Source organism: Thunnus maccoyii, chromosome 13 (assembly GCF_910596095.1).
Source record: "Thunnus maccoyii chromosome 13, fThuMac1.1, whole genome shotgun sequence".
NCBI lineage: Eukaryota > Metazoa > Chordata > Actinopteri > Scombriformes > Scombridae > Thunnus > Thunnus maccoyii.
Window position 1 is genome coordinate 29,915,364 of NC_056545.1, and position 13,222 is coordinate 29,928,585.

Below are 13,222 nucleotides of genomic sequence, written 5' to 3' on the forward strand. Positions count from 1 at the left end.
TCACAGCTGAGGAACACCATTCTCCAAAAAGATATTCCCTCATCTAGTGTTTTGATGATGGTGGTGTTGAGTGCTGTCTAACACATCAATCCAAAATCTCCCATAGATGTTCAATTGTGATGAGATCTGGTGACTGTGAAGGTCATAGCTTATGATTCACATCATTTTCATACTCATCAAACCATTCAGTGACCCCTCATGCCCTATGAATTGAGGCATTGTCATCCTGGAAGAGACCACTCCCATCAGGATAGAAATGTTTCATCATAGGATAAAGCTGATCACTCACAACAACTTTGTATTGATTTGTAGTGACCCTTCCCTTTAAAAGGGACAAGTGGACCCAAACCATGCCAGCAAAAGGCCCCCCACAGCATAACAGAGCCACCAGTTCCCCTCACTGTAGGGGTCAAACATTCAGACCTGGACCAGTTTTTCCTTTAATTTGTCACCCGTCTCTATATACAGTGGGGTCCAAAAGTCTTAGACCACTAGTCAAGATACTTCTATTTTGCATTTGTTTTGAATGTAATACTATTTTTTTTTTCATTACAAATTATGATATCAGCTTAACAATGAAGCCATGTTATCCCAGCATGACTTGACAATGTTCAAAAGAGCTTCTTGTAATGTCACAGAATGATTGGCTTTCTCAGTCTTCAAGTGCCCCCATAAATATTCAATGGGGTTGAGGTCAGGTGACTGTGGAGGAAAGTCCATGGCAGTCACCCACAGACTTGAATATTCCCACCACCATGTTTCACTGTGGGTTTGATACACTGTGTGTCCTTACATACATCCTTGCATTCATCAGTAAATAGGACTTTTTTCCAGTTATCCACTGTGAAATGCTGGTATTTCTTAGCCCACCACAAGCGTTTGGCCTTGTCTCCCCTCCTGAGAGGTGGTTTAGAAACTGCTGCTTGTCCTCTGAGACACTACAACACAGCCCTCTTTTGACAGTACTTTTGCTGATTGGAGTCTTGCATTCTTTATTTAGAAAATTCTGTATTTGTGCTGAAGTTGCTTTTCTATCTCTCAGGGAGCTTAACTTGATGTATTGATCTTCTGATGGTGTGGTCACTTTTGGTCTGCCAGATCGTGCTTTGGATACAACTGATCCAGTTTCTGCAAAGCGTTTTAGAGCTCCATGCTCTGCCCCTGTAGAAACCTTTTGTCTAGCCATGATTTGATGCTGAAAAAAGCCCCTCTTTGCTTAGAAGAACAATTTGACTTCTAACACTTTCAATTTAGGTACAGCCATATTTATAACTGGCTTCAAGTTGAGTTACCTGAGCGAGCCTCTGCTGACTATATCAAATCAGTGTCATCTGAATGTTTCAGTAGAAGAGATACAACTCAAGGAAATCTGACCTATTGTACAAAGGAGTTAAGTTGGTCAATGCCAAAAATTTGCTGAAAAAATAATTCACACACACACACAATATATATATATATATATATGTGTGTGTGTGTGTGTGTGTATATATACACTACTATCTACTACTTTGACTTTTGACAGCAGGACTTGTAATGCAGATTTTTTTAAAACTGTATTACCACCATATCTTTGCTTAAGTTAGGATCTGAGTACCTGTTTTACCAGAGGCTGTGGGTGGGGGGCTCCCAGGAGAAAAGCTCGATGCTGTTGTTCAGCCTACTTTGAGAATTTCTTGTTTTGAATTGTCCTGACCCTTCAAATGCAGTTTCTCATTGTCATGCAGAAAAGTTGGAGTTAAAAGATCCCCCAGACATTTCACTATTGCATTGTCTGACTGCAGAATGGCCATAAATGTATAATTCATATTCTGACAGACAACAATGTACAGTATGGTAACAGTGCTGACTATACCATCGTGTTCTTGTGCTCTGCAGATAACGACACATTGTTGCATTTCTGCCTTGTATCGGCTCCATTCTCTGTGAATGAAGCACATTTACCAGCAGATCGACAGTTGCCATTAGAAAAAAAATTACAATTAAATACAATCACATCAGTCAAGCTCCAATGTTAAATAAACACCCAGAGAAAGCATCCTTTTCCTCTTTGGGCAGCTTCTTGATTCCATTTTCTAATTAATTACTGGCTGCAGCACCTTGGCTGTGCCAACATGAAGAGTGACGTGTCCCCGGGCCCCCAGTCACATCCACCAGCAGCCCTGGTGGCAGGGGAGCTGTGTTTTTAATCACCTGGCCACTGGCATTATCAAGCTGGAGGACCTGTCACCTGCTCTGCACACAGATGCTTGTTCATTCATCTCTGCCGGAGGTCAGTGTGGCTGAGAAAGTGGTGCCTGCTGCGTCCTCACTCCACCGCTCTTCACCCCTCCTCTATTTAGAGCCTCTTAAAGGCGACAGATGTTGCATTTTACCCTCAACGAATCATTACCACATTAGTTCAGTGGCGTTAGTCTAATTGCTGTAAACAGAAGACGATTGCGGGATAGCCTCTTCACTGCATTTTGCCACTATGCAGGTTTGGCAGGAAATCTATTGGATCACTTTACAGCAATCCTAAGGGGCTTGGGACACATTGGAATCTGGTTCTGCTTTGCGCACAATACACTACATTACTCCGGTTACAGAATTCAGTGTAGTTTTAAATTCACATACGGTGACATTTTGGCTGTTAAGGGACTGTTGTTTGCTTTTGTGCAACAAATGTGTTAAATGCGGTTCTCGTTTTGAGAAACACAAAACACTACACTCTACATTTCCTCATCTTTATCAGGCTTACATCCAAGTGAGGGGCCAGGCGCTTCCAATATCCAAAGTTATTCTGCTATCCATGTAGCTTGCTAGCGGTGTAAGCTGTGTATAGCTGGAAGACGATGGCAGATATACCACAAGATATCGACGGAAATGCTCTATGTGATATATTGTCACTGTTGGAATCCAACACTCAGGCATACACAACAACTGTTAGTACCTAACTTTACACTAGCTACTTTCATTAACCATGTAACCACAAGCATCCACAGCATTAACTGCTCTCCTGTTTTGGGTGGTGGCATTAGATCAGTTGTAGGAGCTTTAGAAGCATCTTTTCTTGTTGTGGACCAGACTATCAATTGTTCAAAGAACCACATTAAGATATACAGTATTATCATATAATGACTACTGATTACAAATTAAGAAATATCTCTTTGGTCTGGGTGATACAATACAGGATCAATTTGAAAAGCCATTTTCAACACATACTGACTTGGCTTTGTTGATCATAGAAGAGAAAAAGAAAGACAATTATCAATATAAAAGAGACTTGAACAAGAACCATATTTCTTTTTTGGATGTGTCTGTCAGCGTGGTATTTTTGTATTGAAAGATCTCATTTGTCAACTCTCTTAAGCATAATGTTGTAATGTATAATATCAGCTCTTGTACTGTTCCAGCCGTATTTGATGATATTAAAAATGCAGTTCAGATCACCTGCAACACAAGACACACTTCTATCTTACATACTGTACACAAATAAATACAGAAATTGTATGCTTGGTAAATCGACCAATGTTCCACCAGCTTGCATTTCCATGCAGCAATGAGAAAATGATGGATGCAAAAGAAAGCGTCAGATGGCTGTGTAGCATCTGTCTCACTTTGTGGGGCAGTTTGCTAAATTATTGAACTTTTGTCAACTTTCACCACACTTCTTCAAAAAAAGCACTGCACATCTCTTTTCCAAAGTTAACATTTTGTACCCACTTCCTGAGCTTGCTTTGTGATGACTTGCCTGTTTCTTGCAGATACTTTGGTAAACTAAACATAGCCAAGGAGTCTCCAGGTAATAAAATGTAACAACTAAATAGAAGGAGGAAGGCAGGGGAAGCAAATCCCTCAAGAGTAACTTAACACCACCTGAAAATATTGTTTTTGCTGACCTCCACTGCTTTTTCCTCTCACCTCGCAGCAGTGATGTAGAAGGGTACTCCAGGACGTGTCAGTACACCATGACATCATTGGTGGGTGTGGTTACAGGTGCATCAGGTCCACAATGCTGGGTGTGGTCAGAATTGAGAGAGAAATCAGTGAAACTCTGCTTTTCAGGCTGGGGTTAAGTTAAGAATGTATTTTTAGTTCATAAAATATATTTTTCCCCTCTTAAACTCAGCATCAGTTCACAGCCAATAGTAATTCAAAATCTTGCCTCCGTAAAATCGAATATGAAAGTTAATAGGGATATTAACTGTATCCCTAAAACTATATTAATCACTAATATCTACCTAGGTTCTGAAGTTGTATTAAAAAAATAAGGTAGTCTCACCTAGCTTAGCATTCCATTGGGATAAGGGCAATTGTAATAAAACAGCCAGCCAACATTAAGGGGTTAATATTATATGGCTGAACTCATCACTGATCTTGGTAATTTTATGGAATGAATGTTGCGTGTAATTGTCCTTCTCATAATACAATTCATTTTGTCATCAGTTCTGCTTGTATAATCCTGTTTTGTGAATAGGTGCATCCATAATGTTTATATATCTGAAGAGAAATGGAGCGGTAGTTACAAGTAATTACCTTAAGGCAGGCTACATATTTCATGTCATTTTGGAAGTTTGATTTGGGTTTCATTTGTTTACCTGAATCATGAGTTTTGAGAGGGTTCCATGTCAACATCTACTGAAAGATTTCGGGTGGCATTTAGAGAACCGGGCTGCAGACAGTGTCCGAAATGAACCAATTGAGCTGGGTTTAGCAATGCATGCTAATTGAATCAGTAAATTCAAAGGTCAATGGGATGCAGAGTAGCATATCACTACAGCTCTGATCCCCTGGCAAACACCGCACATTATAGCCACATTATTCATTACTTTTTATTTGTGTGGAAAATGTGAAAAACATAATTTTCCATGGTACCATTTTCTATCATTGTTTAATTGTATTGGTTGTATTAATTTGAATATATTACTATGTATTAGTTTGCTTTAAAATATTTAAAAGCAGATTGTTTGACCAATAGAGGGCAAGTTAACGCTAGTGTATTAGGCCTGTTGGGGCACCATGACAACTGCTCGAAATTTTACAGAGAGAAATCAAGTCCTAATTATGACACAAATTAGGTCCAGTAATATATTTATGATTTTTTTTTATATGGAAATGACTAACCAAAAATATAGTGTTTTGTTTTTGGGGTTTTTTTTCGGTTTATTTTTTCTGATTAAAACAATGGAGAGCAGTATCTTATAGAACAGCATGTGGTAGAAAATAAAATAATGTGGCCAGTGTTGTAGTCTAGTTGCCTAAATTTCTTATACATGTAAATTCAACTAATATGCTTATCAGTGGTTGGTTGTAACGCCCCTACCATTCCTCAGTGTCAAAATAAAATTGTTTTTACTGCAAAAAAAGTGAAACTGTCCCTTACTTTACTGTAACTGTTACATAATAGTAAATATACAGTAAAATATGACATTAAATTATATTTTGAAAAATAATATGTGACTTTTCTCTTCTTGTCCTTTTCACTAATGATCTTAAAGTTTAAGTCGCCATCAGTGAGTTAAACCACAGTGAAGGAAGGTAACTTCTGACCCTTGGTTTGAAGCTACAAATCTCACAGGGTACACTTAATCAAGAACCCAGACACACACACACACACACACACACACACACACACATAGATAGATCAAGCTGGTCCGGTCAGAGAGATGAAATCATGTCTTACTCCAAATCAGTCTGATGCTTGTCTAATGAGCAGTGTGGCAACGATACATGATGAAGAAAATCAATCATGTATAACACCACAGCGAGCCAGAGAATTGTCAGATTTGTCAGCTAATTTCATGCTAATTGAGTCCCCAACCCTGGGTTATTTTTAACCTCATTACTGGTCCGATCACGTGGAATAGTGAGCCCTTTGCTCACGTGTCATTAATTAAGCAAAAATCATCAATCATGATTTTCTTTTTTCCCCTCAGTACCCGCTAGGATCACTAACATATCGAAGGACATCACAGTGAACGAGGGCAGCAACGTCAATCTTATGTGTCTGGCAGTTGGTCGACCTGAGGCTAACATCATATGGAAGCATCATTCGCCAAGAGGTAAGCCACAAGGTTTTGTTTTTCTCGTAAAGCTGACTTGTGTGTAAAAATCCTAGAATGGGGTAGTGCTGTCAACATTGGCCAAAAAAGACATTTGATTATTCTTTCTAAAAAACAACACATGGATTCAAACCATTCAAATATCTCTTTTTGCGAATTATGTCCATAAGAGGGCAAACCAATACTATGAGAGACATAACTACTTGTATTGTTATGATTATTTCAACGTAAACATGTCTTTTAGAGCAAGATCCAATGAATGATTCATAATTGATATGTTATTCAATAGCCTCATTTTTATACAGGTAAAGGTAATATTCATACTGGTTACCAAAATCTGAAGTATTTCCAAATGGGGCTTTTTAGATTGAAAGGTAAATGTGGACTTGTTTCAGTAAAAATGTAACTTAACCCTCTAGAGTCTAGACCTCAGTAGAATTCTAGAATGTTGCTGCAGCACTCACTTAAATTAGCATTTTCCTGCTCAATCCAAACAAACAGCTCTATCTGAAAAACAGCAAGAAATTGACTATCAAAAGTTGTTTTCATTTTAAAAATCATAGCTTCCTCTTTAATTTGGTACCAATATCTGGCAGATGTAGCAGGAAAATTAAGTAATTATCATTATAAACCTAACCCCATTCCCCTTCCTCACACACATAAAATGCTTTTTTTCCTTTGGAAGAAACTTAATTATCAAAACTGCAAAATTCACAACAAACTCTACATGCATTTACGAAGAGTAAAATCTCGTTGAGCCAAGAATAGCCTTATAATAACATCTTATTTATTTTTACCTAGGTGTACATAATATGAAATGAATAACTGTGATGATGCCAAACAATCAAAATGCTCAGTGAGACATGCATTGGATTCTAAAAGAAGATAAAGTAACTCTAAATCAATTTTACAAGAATGTGATCCACAGTATTTTTCTCCATCTGCTTCCTAGTGTAAACAAATCATAGCTTATAATCACACCCTATTTTTACTTAGGTGTACATGAAATCTATATGTAATTATGTGCAACAATCAAAATATTCAATGAAAAATGCATCTCAGTCTACCTAAAAGAAGAGAAAGTAACTTCAATTTTATGATGAATATGTAATCCACGACATTTCTCTCTGTCTGAGTCAACATTCAGAGTATGACAACAGAACAGATCCTTCACTGGCTTTCAAAATACAAGAAAAAAATGTCCCACACTTCAACCCACACAGCACCGTTATAAGAACAGACAACAGTAACGTGGTAGTAGGTAGTGTCTTTGGCAACTTATATGAGAAAAAAAATCAGCAGATATATACGGGGAAAAGTCACTGCAACCCAGTTAGTCCTCCCTACTGACTCTGTGGTGCACTTCCCACCGGAAAACAGCATCTGTCTCCGGCAGTGACAGCCAGGTAGGTCCCGCTGCTTACTGACCATGATTATGTGATTTTGAGCAAAAAACTTGAACTCACAATGTCTTTGTCGCTTTCCATGATGGGTCGGGATCACTTTCACAACACAATCTTACATCTATAACTTTATAAAGACGGGGACACGCTGGAAACCCAAGCTCATGACTTTATTTTCCATTTTTGATACACTGGGAATGATTTTAAAATGAGAGGGTTAAATAACTAGTTAACGAGCGATCTATCATCAGTCATCATTTTTTAATGGAATTCGGTGCACTTAACATTACTCACTTCTCTGCTGAAAAGTCCTTGGCGGATTCATTGTGACCGTCACCCTTGGAGCAACTGCCTCTCACACCGTGCTTTTTGGTGAGGTGCTGCCTGGTAAATACTCTCCCTCTGGCCAGGGACCTCTCAACCGCACAGCCAGTGCTGAAGCTGAAGCCGCTGGCGTCTCCACCATCAACAGACACTTCAGCTGGGTTTAAATTAACTCTTTGAGCACTTATGTTGACTGAAAATGGACCCATGCACCAGTAACAGCAGATTATCTGAAGTGAATCCCAGTTATCTCTGATGAAAGTTTGTAGAACTACTCGGTGTAGAAATGGAAACTATGAGTACGTGTACTCTAGTGTTTATATAGTGGGGGAGGGGTCATGCTGGTAACACCTCTACATCATAGAGCCACAATTTCAGGCCCTTGCACAAAATCCTGAACACAGAATTGGTGAAAAATAGTTTAATGCTCTAACTCCACAATTCAGTACAACATAGATCACAGTCTTTTCATGTGTTTTCAGCAATTATTTTCTAACAAGTATAATGTGTTTATAAAAAGAAATCTTTGATTTTCCTTTACACAGACTTTAATAGCCTATCCACGCCCATGTAATTTCTCAAACTCAAAATTTTTCCAACTTCAACATGAATTGGCTGAAAAATGATCAGACATCCTCTGTTAATATATCACATCCACTAATCTGTCAAGCCTAATTCTGTGGCTAAATGAATAATAAAAAGTTTTTCGGCACTTAGGCCTACAACAGCACATACCGAGGACTCTACCTGCCTATAATAAAAGTTGATGGTGGCGTGTTATTGGCTTCAAATTCCATATGAGAGTTTTCTTTCACTGTTACACTAATAGAAGTGTGGAATAGGTCTGGCAATGCACTGTCTGTTATTGATTATTTGGTTGAAAATATGGCTACTGATAAAAGCTAGCTAAAATTAATTATCCTCTCAGGTGGAAAAATTTCCCAGTTGCAAAAAGTGAAGACCTTGTAGGCTAGCCTACATATTAACAGACTCTATCGTCAGCCAGTAGTTGCCTACAATAGCCTATCCGCACTATGATCATAGTTAATTATATATCATCAGACATACATATCTGCCGAAATGGAAAGGTCCAATCATTAAAAATATCAATCCCTGACAACTATTGGACAAAATTATAAATAGGCTAAGCAAATACAGCCATGTTGACAATACAATAGCTAGTTTACAAGCAAATGGAGCAGAGAAGAATGCTTGGATCTCACCTGTCAGACGCTTCAAGTGTGCGCAATGAAACACCAAAGCCACTGAGCACTGTCAGTTGCTGGTGTTTCTATTGCAGTCTGAAGTCGCCTTTAGTCATCTTGACAGTGGGAAATAAATGCTCATACATAGCAATGAAAGCATTAAAGGGCAAATTCCATTGATATTCCAGGGATATCAGCAATAGGCTAACCTTTTGATAACAAAGATAACCTAATTTAAAATCCCCCAGTTTTGCATTTTTTAGTATTGGAAACTGGATTTTTTGTGTTTGACTCACTATATGAAAATCTGTAATAAGGAAACAAATAAAATTCTATTATGAGGACAAATTTAAATGGAAAATGGCTTTTTTCCGTTTTTAAAACATTGTTACAAACATTGATAATTTAAAAAAAAAGCCACATTCTTCATTTTCCGATTTTTTTTTTGTTTCAGAATAGGAAATCGATTGAGACAAAGGCTCATGGATTTCTCACACAGGTGTTTTCATTATTTTAACTTTACCAGTATGCAGTGTAGGGTGCACAATAGCCAGCAGTAAATTTAGAGGAGGCTTAGCCTGTTTGCCAGTGGTTACTGCCCAAACTGCCTCAACTCTGTAGTAAGGGTTTTTTGAGAAAGTTTTCATACTATTCTTTTCCAACTGTCAAAGGTGATTTAGAAATTTCACAAAACAAAAGTGTCAAGCAAAGGTGCAGCAGCATTACCTCAGTGTAAAGGTGACTGATCCAAACCTCCTACGCACACGGCCAGATGTCGACATTCCCACACAACACACATCTCCAACAGCTTCACATGAATATTCGCCTAAGTGCAGAGCAGCCATTTACAACCAGTGGGATATGAATCTGTAGGTTTTGTGCTAACATAGCCACTAGAGGTTTTATGATGAATAATGCCAGACTTTAATCTATTGACTAAGGCCTTGTTTTCTTTTCAACTTGGTGGATTTGAGGGGTTGAAGATGCACAACCTGTGGCCTGACAGGACCAAACTCCTATCAACCATGATTTGGCTGAGGGCCACAGGTGGTTTGGTCAGGTCTGTTGTGTTGGCACCTCAACTCCTGAAGGAGAGCCAAGAAGCCCTGTGCGCCTATGTGTATGTGTGTGCACGCATGTGTGTTCTGTGTTCTAATTGTGTCAGCTCCGCACTTCCCACTGAGCATTCAGCAGTGTGAGTCATGCACTGCTTCTCTATAGGATCAGATGTTCAGCCTCCAACATGACATGAATGCTTACAGCCCAGCTGTTCCTCTCTCCCTCCCCATTATCTAAAGCCAGCAGAATCTGGTTCTCACAGCTCAGTAGCTCTCCACCACCACCAGCCATCCACATTATTTCTATCCCTTCATTTACTGTTTCCCCAGTATTTACTCCCAATATCATGATCTCAACCTGTTTGTTTGAAGTATGCACTGTAATCACATTCAAAGAGGAGAACTTTAATGGCTGACACAGAATCACAAGCCAGATGGTGCCATTTACAGTGACTGTATACATGGTAACACCCTTCTGGGGTCTGAGCCCAATTTTGTTTTTACTATACATAGAATTTGGCACTTGTTTAGCATGTAAAAATTAATATTACCCACTTTCAAATTATTAAAGGGGGTTATAGTTCTGTCCAATACAAGCTGTCGCAAGCTCTTCCAGAGACCTGATGATGCTACAATTAATGTGTCACCAATAGAGGCTGATAAAAGTCACATTACACAATGCCCCTTTAATGCTGATGTCCTCTTATTCAATGCAAGCTCAGCTTAACTCAGAAAACAGTATGCTTATAATGTCAAAAAGTCTGAAAGTAAGAAAAGGATGAAACTAGAGGACAGACTCTCTGAAAAAAAAGAAGAGACACAAACATACTGGATTTCATTATAGACACTATCAACCACCTTTTTTTCTGTTTTACGAGAAGAAAATTATAAGAAATATGTAAATAGGTTGTCACGTGGTTTGAAATTGAAGCAGTGCTGGGAAAAAAAGGGAGTCACTCCTCAGTAGTAACCCTGAGCTGATGCACAGCAACAGCAGTAGACGCAAATGACGCAATAGGATCTCACGTGAAAAGTAATATACAGGCATCCATAGCCAGGGAGCCTGGTACATGGTGTTTCTCTTTGTGTGTGTATGTGTGTGTGGTTGTGTTATTGTCAACAGGGAAGATAATGGGTTATCTTACTTGACATTTCTCTGAGTCGCACTAATGAAAAGAGAGACTATATGGGGAGATGTTTGGGCAGCTAAAGAAATTCAGGCTGGCAGCGAGAATCTTAAATGTTTTCCTGCAGAGTGGCATTTTCCCAACTAGCTCCTCACCGTTTGCTTTTCATGTTTGTCACCGGCGATAATGGACTGTTCCCTCAGAGGATAGTGTTTGTGTCTGTTAGTACAGCAGTAAAGTGAGCAGCCTTCTCCCTCAGTTAAACCGTATTTCTAGAAAGTCTCAAATCTGCGATGTAGCCGCCTTGCCATTTGATAGTTGTTTTTCTCTGGCATATCATTTCAAATTTTCACACTCACTGGTGTCAGGAGCATGAGCAAATGTACTGTAGCGGCTGATGATGCAGAGAGATGCCTCACCTTTCACTATGAAATGACAAGTGACATGAGAAAATTGTCTCTGGCAAACATAGAGGAAAATGGAAATATGGGAACAATATCAGAGATGCACTGCTTAATTTGAAACGTTTGAAGATTGTTAACAAAATGTAAACCGAGTTATTGTCTGATTCTCCACCACCATTTAATATGAGTCTTTGCTATTGCTGTTGTGACACTCCATATAAGAACATACACTGTAACTGATAGCCAATAAGAATAGCCAATAAGATATACCAATCGGAATAATATGTTCTCGTCACAGCATTGAATGAAGGGAGAGTGAAGCCTCTGCATATCAATAAATCTTCCAATAGAGATGGTGACATGAGTAAGAGTAGTGCCGAGAGTAGCAGCCCATAAAGCGTAGCCTCTTTGGTCGTTTACTTAATATATGTACCCTGTCAATTGAAGTCTCACCTTTATTTTGTGCACTGCAAGACTCAGGCTCCACTTCATCTTTGTGGGGACAACATAAATTATTCAGCAGTGTCCACTGAATCTTTGGCTGCTGGCCACTAAAAGGATTAAAAGATATATGGTTGGGAGAAAACAGTTTATTCAGGGGACAGTGTAGTATGGATTCCTTCAACCTATTAAGACTCATTAAAGTGAATAGGTTGTGAATGTACACTCTCTCAAATGTCAGTTTGTGCTTCTCCTTTTCAAATTACTGCGCATTGGAAGGTGTGAATTGTACTCTCCTCTAGACGTGTTGTGACTGAGCTCGTGTTATTCTTATTGGCTATCAGTTACAGTGTAAGTGACAGCAGCAGCAAAGATTCAGTTTTTATGTGACAACCATGTAACTTAAGTTTTAGTGATGCTCATGGTTTCATATCAGATGAATACGTGCTCATCTTTCAAACCCTGTATATGAGAAATTGCATTTATATACTGCCGATTTGTAACGGCAAGTATGTTTACAGAGAAAAGTAAAAGAAATGTCACCAGATTATGTCACCACTTTGGTCCAAGCTGAAATATCTGTTTTTTAATTATTTGTGGTTTTGAGTCAAGTGTCTTGACGCTTATTGGATGGATTGCCATGGATGTTTATACATACATTTATGATCCCCAGAGGATGAATCCTAACACTTTGGTGATCCCCTGACTTGTCCTCTAGCACCACTGTGAGGTTGACATTTGTAGTTTTGAGTAAAATGTCTCAACAGTTATTGGATGGATTGCCATGAAATTTGGTACACATATCCATGTCATCCTCAGGATGAACAGGGCTCAGGATCAGGATCATGTGGCGCCATCATCATCGCAAAATGCTCACACTGAATGCACATGTATTTAATTTGTTTCCCTTCAATATCCAACTGTGATAACTAAAGCATGATCGATGTTTTTGGTTATGTTTAGGCACTCAGCACAGTGACTTGAAACATTATGCTTTTCTGATCCACCATCCACCACAGCTGCCTCCCTTTGTGGCACAAAAATCTAGCACTACCTTCACTGGGAAAACAAAGAAACAGTGAACATAACCCTGGTAGCAGCATGTTTCCTGTGAAATGTATTTGGGAAAACAAATTGATAGTAAATGAATTTCTGTTCCTACAAAGATGGTTTTATTTATCTATTTATTTTTTATCAATATTTTTCAGAGTTTCAGATT

General features: G+C 38.7%; 1 protein-coding gene and 1 long non-coding RNA gene across 12 annotated transcripts in view; one reads left to right on the plus strand and one right to left on the minus strand.

Annotated features, from left to right (window-relative positions):
* Window positions 1–13,222, plus strand: part of opcml (opioid binding protein/cell adhesion molecule-like) — a 204,026-nt gene that overhangs the window by 133,523 nt on the left and 57,281 nt on the right. For both annotated transcript variants that reach the window (XM_042431510.1, XM_042431509.1), the window contains one exon: window positions 5,916–6,041. In XM_042431510.1, coding sequence (XP_042287444.1) covers window positions 5,916–6,041 — 126 coding nt within the window. The remainder of the gene's footprint in view (window positions 1–5,915; window positions 6,042–13,222) is intronic.
* LOC121910329 overlaps window positions 1–13,222 on the minus strand; it is a 109,245-nt gene that overhangs the window by 22,099 nt on the left and 73,924 nt on the right. For 9 of the 10 annotated variants that reach the window (XR_006099654.1, XR_006099657.1, XR_006099656.1 and 6 more), the window contains one exon: window positions 3,901–3,994. This is a non-coding gene — a long non-coding RNA (uncharacterized LOC121910329). Of the gene's footprint in view, window positions 1–1,477; window positions 3,430–3,900; window positions 3,995–13,222 lie in introns of those variants that run through there. The other variant, XR_006099653.1, reaches the window with a different exon arrangement.